General features: G+C 40.3%; 2 protein-coding genes across 3 annotated transcripts in view; both read left to right on the top strand.

Annotated features, from left to right (window-relative positions):
* The first annotated feature begins 3903 nt into the window (after positions 1 to 3903).
* Positions 3904 to 5779, top strand: fam163ab (family with sequence similarity 163 member Ab). The gene is made up of 4 exons (XM_070832870.1): positions 3904 to 3988; positions 4086 to 4107; positions 4653 to 4767; positions 5381 to 5779. Exons 3-4 carry the CDS (start codon positions 4675 to 4677, stop codon positions 5777 to 5779), a joined length of 492 nt encoding a protein of 163 aa, XP_070688971.1. The 5' UTR covers positions 3904 to 3988; positions 4086 to 4107; positions 4653 to 4674.
* A 2699-nt stretch (positions 5780 to 8478) lies between these two features.
* rabgap1l (RAB GTPase activating protein 1-like) overlaps positions 8479 to 16478 on the top strand; it is a 109871-nt gene continuing 101871 nt past the window's right edge. Inside the window, exons 1-4 of one of the 2 annotated variants that reach the window (XM_070831586.1) lie at positions 8479 to 8561; positions 13495 to 13724; positions 14076 to 14226; positions 15940 to 16141. In XM_070831586.1, the coding sequence (XP_070687687.1) occupies positions 13587 to 13724; positions 14076 to 14226; positions 15940 to 16141 (491 nt within the window). In that variant the 5' untranslated portion in view covers positions 8479 to 8561; positions 13495 to 13586. Of the gene's footprint in view, positions 8562 to 13494; positions 13725 to 14075; positions 14227 to 15936; positions 16142 to 16478 lie in introns of both variants that reach the window. The other variant, XM_070831585.1, reaches the window with a different exon arrangement.

The following is a 16478-nucleotide window of genomic DNA, read 5'->3' as shown; positions in this document are numbered from 1 at the left end:
CAGAACAAAACAACATGTATCTGTGTCATAAAACATAATGTAATATATCAGTTAAGTGTTTGCTATTAAGATTCTAAGATTCAAGACTCAAATCGTTTATTATCATGTGTACAGTGCAGAAACGGGTTTCCCTGTACAATGAAAATCTTACTTTGCCATCCACACTGAATGCCAAAGAGTTTAAAAGAGTAAAAAAAAGGAGAGGATAAAATATAAAATATAAACTACTATTGCTACATAAATATGTTTACAAAATGTGCAATTTTATTAACATAAAGCAAAGTGAATTATAGCACAGCATGGCATGTAGTGTACTACAACGCAACATAACTAAATGAATAGTGTAGCATAATGCAGTCTAGCACAGCCCATATGTAACACCAGGGTCTGAAAGTAGGTTTTCCCCCTCACCTTTCACTCTGGCGGGTCATTGAACCACCTCCAATGCAGTTGCATCAATTGCTGAATGTAGAGATGTGGATGATGATTTAGAGGTGTGGAAACAGGCATCCTCTGAGTAATTCAAAAAGAAAACAATATAAACAGCCAGTTAAACTGAATTTTCATGAGCTGCAAATTGTGGTTATGTTATATGATTTTCATCCAATTTTTATTTACAAATAAACACTCATTTAAAAAACGCCCTACACATATTGGACCATGGAAAATGTAACATAAGATGCCACTGATATAGTGTAACAAGATATAATATCACCTTTTACAATCATCAGCATTACTTACAGCCTCAGGATAGATGTAGGATGACTGACAGGTGTCAGCATGGTACCTTCAACAGTGATGGTGGGATAAAAAAAAAAAAAAAGTATTTTCTACTTCAAGCTACGATGTTGCAGATTCAAACTTTTAGAAAAATATCAGCTCGCCTCAAACTAATCTGTTAAATGTGCTGAGCTCACAACTCAACTCACAACAAGGTGACACACCAAGTGGATTCTGTGAGGACTTCATCGTCCATGTTTAACTATTCACCTGAGACACCTAATTTTCATATTATTATGCCTGCCACTTCCATTGAAATGATGCTACAGACTTGTTGCTTGTTTAGTGCGTATCTGACAGCTGTGAAGTGAAGTGTGTGTCACAGGCGCTCAAATAGTATGTAGAATGAGTAGAAACAGGCTAAAAGCACATCTCGAATCTGTGTACATGTACAGCATCATAAAATGCTGCACTTACCGGATTGAATACGGCTTTATGTATGCTGTATCAACTCTTACGTGTCGTTGAGATTTTTGTGGTGACTGTTATGGTTCATCTGTGTTATTTAATAAATGAACGACTTGTGCTTTTTGTGCACTGACTGCAGCTAAGTGCTATGAGTGTTTTAATGGATGTGTTATTAGGATGTCCTGATTTATTGCGTAATGCATGAACACATGAGTGAACTCTGTATGTGTGCAGAGTGTGTGTGAGAGTGTGAGAGAGTCTTATCAGTATACAGGGCTCTTCAGGCAGTATGGGGGATTGAGGGCCACTCTAATCTGGACCCAGTGGTGACTGATCCAGCTCTCTTTCTGTCTGTGCTCAGCATGAGTGTGTGTGTGTGTGTGTGTGTGTGTGTGTGGGAGGGGTGTGTGTGCATGTGTGATATGTCATTTCTCTCTGTAGTTTGTCAAAAGAAGTAAACTGAAATTAATCTAACCAACAAGTCTGCCTCAAAGTGCTTGCAGAGCAACATGTAAACAGGGAGAAAAACAAATCTGCGTGTTATTTTGTGCCTGTGTGTCTGAGTAAAGGATGACGTGGTGACAGCGGTGACTCCATTTCCATTTCCTTCACGCAGTACAAGTCACCGCGCTGGCATTAATTATGAAAAATAGTTTGCCGTACTGAGTCTGAGATTGCACGCAGTGGAGAGAGTTTTGATGAATGATGTTAAGAGGAATCTGTCAGCTGCCATCCTGTTTGGTCTCCACAAATAATTGAAGGCTAGTGTACTTTCTGACAGAAACATGGTTTATGAGCTCGGTGCCAGCGTAGCGGATCAGATCGCAGCCTGCAGGAGCAGCACTGCCTGCTTTTCTTCTCCTCAGTGGAGAGTCTGACAACAGTGTTTTAAGGAAGAAATCCATTCAGATTCTCTGGTACATTTCATCAGTTGGAAATGCTTAACACATCTCAGGAGCTTTTGTGTAGTTCCTTTAGTTTTTCTACTGACCTCACTTTTCCTCAACCTGCCTCATCTGCTTCTACTGCAGTTTGTCCCTGTATCCAATTTCATAGAAAGCACAATATGATTCTGTGTTTGGAAAACATTAATAATGCTGTAATACAGTCTCTCCTGCGAGCTTTACAATATAAATATGCACAGTGGCATGCATGAAAGTCTGACATAATTATGTGTTTGGACTACAAGATGCGATGCAGTCACTCTTGTTTGCTTTAAATATGCATGCTGGCATTATTGCAGAAAAGATGAAAAACACAGATACGTTTTCGTATTTGAAAATTCCAGAGATGTAGCTCAGCATTTACATATTGCCTTTAGGTTGCGTGCGGAAATATTTCAAAAAATTCAAAATGATTGAAAAAGTTTTGTCAGAATAACATGTAAGTAAAAAGTCAACACACAGGGAGAATAGAAGACGTCTGCCAGATTAAGATGTGAACAGGTTTCTGCAGTATGTATCTCATATTTATAGATCCAACGTAGCAAAGTGCTTTGAATAAGTCTCTTACTTCCACATTACCTACCTACATACCTACATTTTGCCCATTAGGTTGTTTAGCCGCCTGTGTTATTGAGTGTATATTGCACTCTTTAGCAGTAACCACACAGCTGCAGTTCTTGGTCAATACCACTAAGTGAGTGTTTTGTGGCCTTGCTCTTCTCTCAGCTGGTGATTTGTAGTGAGCATCTCTACAGTGAGGAGTCCGCTCATTAGGCTGCTCTCTGATTAAATGCCAGACAGATGATGGACTGACAGACGTCATCTATCACATCACATGTACAGGACAAGCTGCTCAGGTGAAAACAATACATGCACATAAACACACTCATCAGTTCATCCAGACAACAAACAACAGGAATCACAAGTGACAGGCTGAGAAATTGACTGAGAAAAATGTGTGTTTGTGTCAACCTCCACACACACACCTGTACCCATAGTGCTACTCCATTAATTCCTTTCTCTCTCTTCTTGTATTTTTTGACTTCCTCTTTCTTTATACACATTCTTACCGTCTGCTTCTACAGAAAAAATCCACAAGTCTCCATCCCAATCATTGTGTCATCAGCAGTCATACATTTCACTTCACGCCCCTCGCTGCTAAATCACTTTTACTGTGGCTCTGCCATAATGCTGCATGTGTGTGTTAGTGTGTATTTCAGTTTGGGTGAGATAGAGAGATATTGCTCAACAATACGCACATGTGAGGATTTGGAGATTCTGATGCGTACAGTAAAGCATCTTGAAGCTGAAGCTCAGATATCTCTTTTTGAAGCTGTTTTGTCGTCGTGGTGGTAAATGAAGTTGTTCATGGTGTTTGCAAGGGAACAAACTACTGAATGGCATTTCAGAACAGGCAGGTGTTGCTATTTTTTGTCGATGATTGAATGCAATGTTAGTTTGTGTGCAGGTACATGTGAATCGTGTTCATTTTCACACCCTGTGACACAGACTCTCTTCCTTCTCTTCTGCCTTCTCCTTTTCCTTCTCTTCCCTTCCTTTTCATTCTCAGTCATCCTGGTCACTCCTGTGCATCATGTAGTGTGAGTGCTGTGCATTTGTGCGTCTAAGAGATATTTTTTTCCGTTCTCTCTGTGCCACCTTGTGGAGAAAGATAATCAAAGCATCTTCAATTAAACTTAAACACTTTCTTAAACCATTGCTTCTAACTCGTCACACTTTCTGCTTCTCTCCTCTGAGATGTTCATGCAGTGTGGCTACCCAGCGGTGTGACCTCTCACCTTTAACCTCTGATTTGACTTCTCTTCGCCCGTACAACCTTCAAACACTCTTCTGATGTAAGTCTATCTATCTATCTATCTATCTATCTATCTATCTATCTATCTATCTATCTGACTTTTAATACTACTACCTCTGTTATTTTTCTGCTTTCAGGTGTTAAGCACCTTTGCTGAACGTGAGTATGATAACAAATGATAACAAAACCAGCTTTATTCTATAAGACCCATGCCACTTTGCAAATTAATTTGAATTTCATTTTGTTGATTTAAAATTTGCACACAAATATTTGGATTTCTGTTCTGTTTTAAATCCATGTTTTTCAAAATGCGGCTTTTAGTTACTGTAATTTAAATATTTAGCACAACTGCTTTATCATAACAAAGTAAAGGCAAGATAATATAAACACAATCTGTTCACTTCAGCTGATGTCTTCAAGGTTTCTGTAGGTAGCAGAGTTGTCACTATGTTGGAGATTTCAGCTGTACTATCAGCCAGAATGCATGCTTTATTCACGTTGTCTACCTAATCTTCTCCACATAATTACAGAATGACCTTTTGGGTTTGTTCTATTACCATACTTAGAGAGAAACCAGATTGCAGCACATTGCATCTGAGTTTACTGTGATGTTGACCTTTGTGCGATTTGATTAAACTCCGTGTTCATTGCGCAGTGGGGGGGGGGGCGCTTGCTAACGATGTCACTTCCTGTGCCCTTGTCAGAGTTTGATGGAGAGCTGGTCGGATGACAGCTGGAACTGTTGTCATAACCGGAGGAATACTGGCCACAGTGATACTTCTGTGTATCATAGCTGTGCTCTGTTACTGTAGACTCCAGGTATGCCTCTTTGTGTATATTCATTATTAGTCACTCTACCCCGTTGTATTATCACATCACTTTACAGGAGACTGCCAGCTGGAGAAGAAGAGTAATACATTAAACATCACTGTCAAATCAAAAATGTCATCAAAATTAAAATAGAAATTGTATTTTGAATCTTAGGTTAATGTAGTTTACAATGCTTTAGATATTAAACAATATTGTATTAGCTTCGACTTAGTAAACTAAAAAAATCAAAACCTCTCTCTCTATATAAGCCTCTTTAAACCTTGAATGCTTACTTTCAACACTAAAATGTCTGCCTGTGGGAGGAAAGAATTGGACAGGTTCTCACTGCAACTTATTTGATTTTTTGAACGTTGTAGAAATGGATGCCAGTATCTTAAAAAAGGGGGTAAAGACTTCTGTATCAAGACATTTGAACACACAAAAAGTGAACTCATATCACCATATTTAGAGATGTTTTTATTTGTTTTAAGAAAATAAGATAGCCGTCAATAATGAGCTCAGTGTTATAGATTGAAAGACTGAAGTGTTGCTTGTAAATGTTAGAAATCTGTTGAAAAGCATTTGACATGTAATGGACTCCTCCCTCTCTTTCTCTCTGTAGTACTACTGCTGTAAGAAGAATGGGTCTGACAGCGCCTCCATCTCCCAGCAACACTTTGCCTGCAACGCCTGCAGTGTCTCCGGCCTGGATGGGTCGATCATCACCCCACTGTCCATGTCGCCACCAGAGCCGCCTGGATCCTCTGACCCCACCAAACCCAAAGGGGGGCAACGCAGCTACTGCCCCACCTGCTCACCCTACGACTCCCCCTTCTATATCCGTACCACTGATGAGATGCGCAACGGTGGCGAGCGCATCACCTACATGCCCACACACTATGAGAACCAGGCGCTGGCAATGCCGCTGCCCACCGTCCGAGGCTCCCTGCTGAGGGAGACCCTGCGAGGCCGGCCTCCCGATTTCTACACCAACACCCGAGCCATCAGCACCGAGGTGTGACCACTCCAAAAAACCCCCCCAGCACCACCCATTCACACAGAGACACCCCTCTCTTCACTTACACACACACACACACATGCACACACCAGCACCACCACTAACAAGACCACAAGAATAAATTTGACACCCAGAGGGAGAGACGCCTGTTTCTGGAGGTTACATTATCACATTTATTTAGGGTTTGGGGTTTAACAGCTTAAGACTTCAGTATGCGAACATGCAGGGATCATTTTCAAACCGAGTTCCTCACTTTATACCCTTAAATTTTATGTTTTCATGTTCACTATGATAGTGATTCTGTAGTTGATGGTAGATAAAACTGTAGCTGTAAGGTTTCTTGTATGACATTGTCCCTTCATGCTCCCACATGAAGGGTATGGTTATAATCTGCTGACTGTTACTGTGTCTTTACTGACTGAGGGCTATCTTCCATAATTTAGGATTTTCCCTTGCTACACATCTTCATAATGACTGCCAAAAAGACAAATAAGGAGTATGATGATGTATGTAGTAATTGTGAAGCAATTTTGTCACGATAAGCAGAATGGAGGCTGAAATACATTCGGAGAAGTTACAAGGGCAAAAGAAGGAGAAGGCAACATCCCCTCTGCAGTTTTCTGGATCTCTGGAAGCATGCTTAAGTTACAGGAAAAGTGGAGGAGGGCGGACGACTGGAGCTCTCTCTATGCAAGCTGTCTGACAAACTACTGCAGGTCTTCATCTCCAGTCTTCTCCTTTCAGCAGTTTCTGTCTCATCATGTAACTTTACTGGAGGAATATAGTAACCACGGTGCACATTCAGTGAGATATTTACAAGGCTGCACATGTAGATAGACATAATTTAATAGACAAGCATTTAAACCTGGATCATGGACACAGTAGTTCAAAGCCTCTTGGGTTGCCAGGTCCACACTGAACCCCCTTTTTCTCCTCTAAGGTGTAAACCTGAGCCCTCGAGGGGTAAGCTTGAAGTGAACTGAGTGAATTTCTCTTTTGACAGTGATGCAAAAAGTTTGATATGTAAATATTAACAGAAAGCAATTAAGGCATCTCTTGATCCCATTGTGTTCTTGAAGGAGAGATTTGGATTTGAACATATTTTGAATGAGGGAGTGTGATTTACTAGTTTGTGCTATTTTGTCTACACACTCCTCCTATACTACTCTCATGTTGAATCTTTGAAATGCAAATAACCATGTCTTTTATTTTCAAGTTTTTTTCATGTCGTGAGGAAGTCAGAATACACATCTATGTGGTTGAAAACTGTTTCACAGTGCCCGTTTTCTACATGACACTTATCCAGCATTGCTTGCCATACACAATAATATTTCCTGTGATATTTGTCTTTATATTTCTGTGTACAGCAGGATTTTCTGAGGCTGGGTTAGCAATCCAAGAAACCTGAAGGACTTGCATGGTATAATTTTGCAAGATTTTCAGACGGGCCTCGTGTTACCATTCAAGCATTAAACAAAACTGCACTTCTCAACCTCTTTTCAGCAGCGCACATAGCATAATTAGAATTCAACAATCAGCAGCTACTTCATTTATTTCTCAATTACTTTTCCATTAAAGTTAACTGCAGTGCCCTTACACTGTACACCGTGAAACTTCTCAAGACCATTTTACACCAGAATTGTGGGTTTGCTCTGCGTTAACTTAAAATGGCAAATATATGTAGAGAGAAATGAAAGTTCACTAAAGATTAACAGGTTTGATTTTTGGAAAACTTAAGAAATGTCTGGGCTCAAATCTCTGAAGAGGATTCAGTGAAATACAACCAGTGTTACTCCATGCTGTTGTCCACAACCACAGATAAGGATAATTGTCATTGTTCATTTATTTAGGTATTGTATTAACTATATATTTTACTACCTACTTAACTAGTTATCTTTGAAAACATGAAAAAAGAAGCTTTTTAGAAATGTGGTTAAAACAGATATCATACCTGATGAATACAGAAACAATAATATTTGACAGTGTTAACTTTTGACAATTAAAGATTTGTAACTGCTTGAAATGTCTCTTTGTGTGGTGATTGAGAAGAAGAAATGGTGGTCAAAAGAAGAAGAGAGAGAGAGAGAGAGACACACACACACACACACACACACACACACACACACACACACACACACACAAATTATGCCATTGAATTTGATTTCTTCCCACAGATACATTTCCATATTACATTGATTTGAGCTTCATACTAAAGTAGAAAAGAGGACCTAAACTTTTCTATAATTTTCATGACCCCTGAAGGCAGCATGAACTTTGACCCCCAGCTAATGATCCCCATGAGCTGGGATGCTGAAATTAATGTTGAACAAAGCACTCATTCAGCTTCTATTATACCATAAAGAATTTCCTTTTGGGTAAAACGTAAGGCTTGATAGCTTACACAAGTTTTCACATTTTCCTAATTTAATCATCCAACAAGAAAGGAAAAGATGCAGCCTGATGGGAAAATACCCCCCCCCCCCCAAAAAAAAAACAAAAAAAAAACTTATAGATCTGAATTGTCCAATAATACATATGCTTTATATTTGTAAAAAAAACAAAAAAACATACTCCTGCTCTCAAATTACTAAATAGAAATTGTCCAGTGAATGTATGAGCCAGTCGAGATAAGATGCAGGAGTACAGCGCCTGCGCAAGAATGCTGCTCTTCCAAACCGGAAGGAGTCACATTAACCTCCAGAGTGATTCATCTTCGTAAGCATATACGATCTTCGTAGCAACTCTTCTGACAGCTAGCAAGCAAACTCCTCATCGCTCCAAACAAGTAAGTTGACAGCTCTCTTATCAGCACCTATGTTCATTTTAGTGCCACGTTAACACGCAGCGAGGAGGAGAAACGTTGAATTCCTTTCCTCTGTCTCGTAATTTTCCTCCTGAGCCGGGCGGGGTGTTGCTGATAGAAAGGGAGAGAGAGAGAGAGAGAGAGGGAGAGAGAGGGCTCCTCCAAACTGTTTTGGACTTCGAGCTGCTTAGCGTTAGCCAAACTTAGCTTTAGCTTTAGCCCTAGCCTGGCACACGTTGGTACTTCCTGTTTAGCCTGCGTTCACCTGTTCTGACAGCTAGCTCCTTGCTACAGGTCTGCCGGTGACAAACCCGTGCTATATTACTACCGCGGCGAGGAAAAGCCTGTGGTGACCGTACGGATAAGTTGGCATGTCGCTAGCTAATTTTGCCTTGCATGTCTGTGTTTGTGTGTGTTTGTTTGCATGAGCTAGCTGCCGTGAGAGGAGTCAGTCCGCCTTATAGCCGCTGTATTTATGTGTGCATTTTAGACTGAATACCTCGTCAATTTTATTTGTCTTACTAAATGTCCGTTTAACAACTGATTAAAGAGAAAAGCTGCCATGCTAAGCTAGCTTGCTGTTGATGCTGTAAGGGACTGTGATGTGCTCTATTCAGGCCTGCAGACACCAGTGAGAGCACCAATTACAGTTTACTACTATGAGGAAATGTATCCTAATAAAGAATAAGACAGCACTTCTCTTATTTGATTATATCAACAAACACTGTCAACCATCCTCAGGTGGAAATCAGAGCATCAACAGCTGAATAAATGATGCCATCAGGTGACACTTTCACTTTCTGGAAGTGAGCCATTGCACTGTTATTAAGGAAGGGCTCATAGAGTTTTGGTTTGACATATTCCACTTAATGGTGTTTTATGATTGGAGGGTTTACACTAGAAAATGTACCCATCCCTCAGTATCATCACCACAGCTGCTGCCATGGTGTTACAGCATTTGTTCAACTAAATATCTGCTCCAGGATCTGTCTCTGGATGGCATCATCAGCATAGTCTGTGTCTTTGCTGTTAACCTGAAGGAGAAACATGACAGACTTCTTCATATCAAAGAAATACCACTGTGGTTTTGACCTTGAAAAGCACAATCTCATATATAGGACATCTTAGAGTATGTTGGGGCCCAAACATTGAACCTTCAAGATATGACGGACTTTGATACCCTGATATGATATGAAATCATTAATGATAATTCAACATTTAAACTTGCTGTCTTTCATTCTTTGCACTGTAACTGCTAACTGCTGCACCATAATATCCCTCAGGTTAGATAAAGTAATATCTTACACTGTGAGAAAATGAGAGAAGAGGTCAAGGACCCATACTGTTCCATAGCTAAAGATATGAGTGTACTATTACAACTGTACCATACCTAGTTTCAATAGAAAAACATGTTGTTTCTCAACACAATTTATTCTTAAAAAGTTAGCGTTAATTTAAGTGTATAAGAGTAGTTATGCTAAAATAATCACTAATAATTCAGGAGTTGTTGCATAAAAGTGTACATTTCCCAGTACTTAATTGGGCTCCACAATATTATGTGGTTGTGATTTGAGGTTCCACATTCTTCATAAGGATTAGCTGCATGTTTTTTATTTTATTTTATTGTATAAAACATCAGGATTTGGCTGTACTATACATAAATTGGGTGTTTGAAATGCTCAAGATATGCTGGTTGATATTGGTGATACTTGAAAAGCAGAGTAACTGATGTATGCATCAATCCTGTGAGAAATAACGGGCAGATTTTGATAATCGTATAGTAATTTTTACAAGCAGAAATACAAATACAAACAAATTGGCTTTTTTCAGACCCTCAAATATGGAGATATTCAGTTTTTCTCTGCTTTATACTTTTATACTTTTGTGTTTTGGACTGTTGGACTGAACATTTGAAGACATGGCTTTGGATTATGAGAAACTGCGGTGTATATTGTTCACTGTTTTCTGACATATTGTAGACAAAATGATTAATGGAGAAAATAACTGCTAGTTCAGCCCTCAGCTCATGTGTTAAGAGATTCATTAATAGCTTCACACGCATGTCTTGCATGTGTAGACTGACATGGGGAAATACTGGTAATGTGGGAGTAGATTGTGGCCGTTTGAACAAACAGGAATAAGCAGGTACCAGTCTGATGTAGGCCAGGCTTTAGCCTTGGCACTAAACCAAAGTGGCCTTTTGTTGTGTGTCTTAATGGAGAGGTCCGTCTTTGTCACAAAGCGGCTACTTCAATAAGAGGCTGCATTACACAACCAGCCAAAATAACCTGTATGTCAGGAATTAATTAGCTTACTTTTCACATTTATTCAACAGGTTTAATGAAATTCGTTGTTTATGCATACGTTTATGCAACATGCCCTGTTGTTTTGTAGCTGTGTTGTACAGGGTGTCACAACCGTGTACTTCCTTAATTTGAAACTACCATAGACATAACAGACGAGACCATTTATTTGGCTATGAAAATAACTTGGATGGCTTTAACATCAGAGCTAACGGGAAGTCACTCAGTACCTAGATGTCACTCCCTGTTGTGTTAACCAACAAGCCTCAGAGCAGGTTTCCAGCCAGCTGCAAAGGAGGCTGAACTGTTCCTCTGTGGACTGGCTGCAGTTTTAACATGAAATACGATGGAAGCTTTCGAACAAAGAAGGGTTTTCAGGAATATTAATGTATATAGGTTATTTAACTCCCAATCTAGACAGTGCTAATGTCACACCCTAATCCCAGTAAATTACCCATCCAGACACCAAATACACATTGTAATAGATTGGCAGTTGCCTTACAGTTATACACAGTGTAGGCCAGCAGGGACAAAACCTGGAAACGCATAAGACTAAATCAGCCCCAGCCTAACCCAGACAGTGATATTATCCTTTATGCCCACTGAACAGGTTTGCCATGCCTGCAGTGACAGGTGTGTTCAATGTGTATTTGCCCCACGAGCATTCATTGAATGAGAGGCAGGAAAGATGCAGTCAGCAGGTTGAGCAGCTTTAGCTGTGTTCTTCACAGGAAGGTCAGTGCAGCCATAAAGCAGATGGAGTTAGACTGAGGCACGTCAGACATGTAGCCATCTTTTATCTACAACCAGAGGAGACTTCAAGCCAAATGCATTGACTATCACCAGATGAGAAATGGTAGTCAAAAGAAGATTTCCCCATCATCCAACCCTGTCAAGTGGCAAAGGCAGTTCTTCACTAAAGTGTCTTGTACACTAGGTCCTGTATAGAAATGTCATCCAATGCAACATAATAGATTTCTGGTTGTTTCATTTAACTTTCTCTGTGTTCATTTCCATGAAGTTTACTACTCAGACACTCCTGACCGAGATTCACGTGTGTCTGTTGACACCGCTGTATCTGTAACAAAACAACAGGGCAAGTTGAACCATAGAAACACACTCACACACCCTCACAGATGTAATATGTCTGGTTAGCCCAGTAGCTTTGGGTGTTGTTCAGCCTGTCTACACCACTGGCCACTCACAGTTTCCATACAGGCAGTAGTTGGGTAACAAGCCTGCCAACAGGGACTGTACTGGGGCAGCAGGCTGGTAATGACTGGGTGCAAATCTGCCACCGTGTCTACAGTTGGAGTTACAGTGAAAGTATAAGCGATTGTCCAACAGCACCAGGACAGCAAGAATGCTTAGAAAGAGTGTAATCTGGATAAATCCTGTTGTATTTATGTATGTAATTACCAGGTTTGAAAGGACCACCTGGCAACTGACAAATGGCTGTAAGTTAGTCTTTAATGGATACATCAGCTAAGTCAGCCAGCACATTTTACAATAGTTTTGACATGATAATACTTCAGAAGCCTTGGTTACAGTCTGTTTGTGTCTTATTTTCTTTTGCTGGTAAAATCCATATCACACGCAGTTGAAGTTAACAATTTTCTTAAACAAAATGATGTCTTATGCAGTGTGTTTGTCTGTGTGAGTGAGTGAGGTAAATTATGGGATGCTTTGTAATAGCAGAGTCAACATTAAGTAATATATAATTACTAGCCAGTTTACCATGGCTGGAGTGTGTTTACCACATGCTTCATACCCAGTCTGACTTTAGAGACTTAAGATCTAACAGAATCAGTACATACGTTTGTTCTAAAATATGTTTCTCAGCACGCCTGGCTATTATCTGTGTTTCTTAGCTGGGGTCCTTCTCACTGCAGCTTCTTCCATAAGTGAATCAGTGGGAGTGTTCACCATTCTGCTCAAGGCTACTCTGTGTAATTGAGTAAATGTGATTGGAGCACATGACTGTGTGGCTTTCCCTGAGTATTTCTGTGTGTGAGTGTATGTGCGTGTAAGATTAGAATTTGCCGGAGTTAAGTGTGTATGAATGCCTTTTGTACGCATGTAATCATGTCACTGTGTGTGAATGAATGCTCCCCTCATGCATGTGTTGCATCAAGACATGTTTGTTTGTGGTGAGCTCATGGCAAATTTAATGAGCCAGCAGGATGTGACACGTAGAGTCAATGGGCCAATACAGATGAGCAGACAGACTTTACCAGTGCTTGTCTTCATACTATGTACTATGTTCGTAAACATACAACAGCAGTTACTTAGAATATTGTGTAAGCAACAAATTAGCCTCAGACAGCTAGTTTAATTGCTAGCCTAGTTAGCAGTAAAAAAAAAAAAAAAAGAGCAAATCGCAAAGATAAGTTGGCTAATAACAAAGGCATGTGGGGAGTAGATGAATATGCCTGTTAATATTTGTTTGGTCACAGATCAGACAAAATGGTGGCATTACAGTGGTAGTTTAACTATCTGATCGACCATTTACACATATCTCAAAAGCTAGTTTATCTCAAAATAGTTTTGTTGCCTTAATTACAAGAAAAGCACCTGTATAATCTAATGCTAAACTTTTGTTGTACACACAGGCTGCCTTCCTACAGAGCTGGGCGGACAGGAGAGGAAAGGGGAGAACTTTAACCCTGGTCTCCCCAGCCGACTCTGAGTAAACCAGCCAGCCATGGATGACAGCTCCTCTCTTGGAAAAGTGAGCAGCTCTACAGAGTCAGTGGCCACTGTCACCAGCGAGGAGTTTGTTCTGGTACAGCCCAGTGCTGCCGGGTCACCACAAGGCTCTGGGGGCAAACCGAGACTCAAGGTCAGCACCACACTAAGACAGACTTTTAAACCTGACATCTTAACAACATCAGCCTTCACCTTGATTTAATCATCTAAATCTAGCTGTTAACTCAGCCAAATGTGTCTCTGGCTGCTGGTGTGGCTGATGTGGATCATTAATGGGTGTGTTTGTACCTGGATTATATATATTTTTATTGTGTAATTACAAGAAAGCATTTTAACAGCAAAGCGAGGCAAGGTGATTTTTTTTTTTGGGGCATTTTTTGTCTTCATTTATCGATATGCATCGTTATCCTCAGCCTGTTTTATTTCTCTCCTTACTTCTCCTTGCCCTCAAATGCAATTTTGTCTCTTTTTCTTTCTCCCTCAGATGTCTTGGAATGGGAGTGAGCAGCTGGAGAAAGCTATGGAGGAGGTGTTGGATGATGATGATGATGAAGTGAAGGTGGAGAAAAGCAGCGTGGAAAAGATGGAGAAGCACAGCGACCCAGAGAGCAGAGCCCTAGAGCCCAGACCTGCAGGTATAGACTTCACACTTTTCAGGCCCATTTATGTCATTATGTCTACTTGCTGGCAGTTACTATCTGCACGTCAGCTGTTCTTTCATTCATCCAACAATATATCAAAACTGAAATATCAACTATATTGTACTTGGTGCACAGATGTTTCTTTCAGATAGCAAAATCTTCAGAGCAACTGATTGATTTGTGAGTCGCACGCTGAAGCTGAGCATTTCCTGAATTCTATCAGTGTTTATCTAATCAACCAGTGTCACTCTGACAGTATGCATACTTGTCATGTTTTAGTGAGCCGAGATCACAATAATGTAGCAACAATTTAGTGGGACAGTGAATCACAACAAATGGAATACTTGATGGATCTGTTCAGGCAAAGCTAAATGCTTGGGCCATAATGGAAAAAATGCTTTTGTTATTGATTTTCCTCACATGGAGTGATTACTGAGTATGGGTTTCGGAGAAGAACATGTAAATGTTAGTTGTTTTTTTTAACATTAAAGAGTGTAATAACATTTTGCAAAGCATTCTTGGGCAAAAAATGTGTGCAATGCATGTTACTGAAATACCAAAACCTAGTTGTAAACCTAGAATCTGAATCTCTCTGACATTCGCTTAACTGCTGTGTATATCAGCAAGGACATGTTGGCCCAGACAGCTCAATAAACACCAGCGCACAAACATGCTAAGAATGGGCAATGTACAGCACTGTTTAACTCAGTTGCAGGTACAGGGTGCTAGCTCTACCAGCATTACAATTTACAGGTTCTAATCCCTCTAAAGCCTCTAGTTTCATGTCCTGGACCTGATTTTCAAGTTGAAAATAGCTATTACCTCCAGCTACACAAACATCAAATGTGCTCGTCTGGAGTTTCATTTAAATGCACTCTTTTAGAGACAAGCTTTGCACAAACTCCACACAAAGGTTCCTGTCATGCCCAGGATCTGAGAAGATAAAATCCAATGAAAAGCACTTCTCTATATGTTTTTGAATAAAGGCGGTGGATGATGATATAAACGTGCAATATGCCCTTCCGGTGAAACTCCCTACCTCCATGTGTGGCAGCTGGTGAATGCTGGTAAAAGCAAAGCAGGTGAAAGCTAGAAAATACACTTTCACTTTCACCTGATCATCTGACTGCCTTGTTACGTTTTAATAACTGGAAATATTGTTTTTGAGTGCTTGAAAATAATAATTACCATTAATTTCATATGTGCCATAACTAAGTAGTGGTTGATACCAACTCTTCCTGTATGGACAAACTTTGTTCAACCTCATAGAAATATGAAATAATGAATCCATATTTTTTTAATATATATTCATGCTGGAATGTTTTGCCTCAGGACTACATGTATTTTTATTTACTTGTAGTTTCTTAACGTTTGACATCTTTAGTGGTGCCAGTGGTTTGTGCTGCACTACTGCTGAGTGAACTTAGAGGAAATCGTTAGCGTAGTGCAAGATAAGTCAGCAGTGGAAGTCCAGCTGTTGCTCTCATTGTTCTGCTTCCTGTTTGCAAAGTATGAAAGTACCAGGTCAAAGGTCATTTTAGACATGGTCCCTCCATCACACACACTTCCTGTATAGTTCTCACTCACCTCCTGCTTATCTTTACTCCTTCTTTGTTGAGTTTTTGTGGTTTTGTCTCATCTGTTTCAGTGTCAACTTCTCAAAAAAAAAAAACGTTACCAATATACCTTCATGTCTACCCACAGAAGCATTACCAGCTCCATCCAGCCCCACAGTGCTGGAGGAGGACAGTGTCCAGTTCAACAAACTGTCCTACCTGGGTTGCACCTGGGTCAAGGCGCCTCGCAACGAGGCAGAGGCACAGAGGGCCATGGCCACCCTGCGGGCTGAAAGCGCCATCCCCATCCCCATCACCCTGCACGTCCCCTGTGGACCAGATGGCTCTGTCAGGTCAGCCACCCATTCAGACAGAAGCTGTGTATAGATCTGGGTCTATAAAAATGGTCTATGATGAAAGGAAAGTGGATAAGTTTGTCATGAGGGATATTAGATTAGATTTAACATAAATAAACTACAGATTGGTAGGAAATGAACTCAAACCTAGGGATTATGGTAACACAGTATTGACGGATGGATGGACTTAATGGACATAGGTCATGTAATCAGAATAGTTGAATACAGCTGTATTAGAGGCAAACAGGACATGTCTACAGAGACTCTGAGTCTGACTACACCACAATGTGTTCGTTAAAGCAGAGCTTTTTGTCAATGCACACATCAAAGGTTT

The sequence above is a fragment of the Pempheris klunzingeri genome, chromosome 6 (genome assembly GCF_042242105.1).
Source record: "Pempheris klunzingeri isolate RE-2024b chromosome 6, fPemKlu1.hap1, whole genome shotgun sequence".
In the NCBI taxonomy this organism is placed as follows: Eukaryota; Metazoa; Chordata; class Actinopteri; order Acropomatiformes; family Pempheridae; genus Pempheris; species Pempheris klunzingeri.
This window is presented reverse-complemented; position numbering and strand designations above follow the sequence as displayed.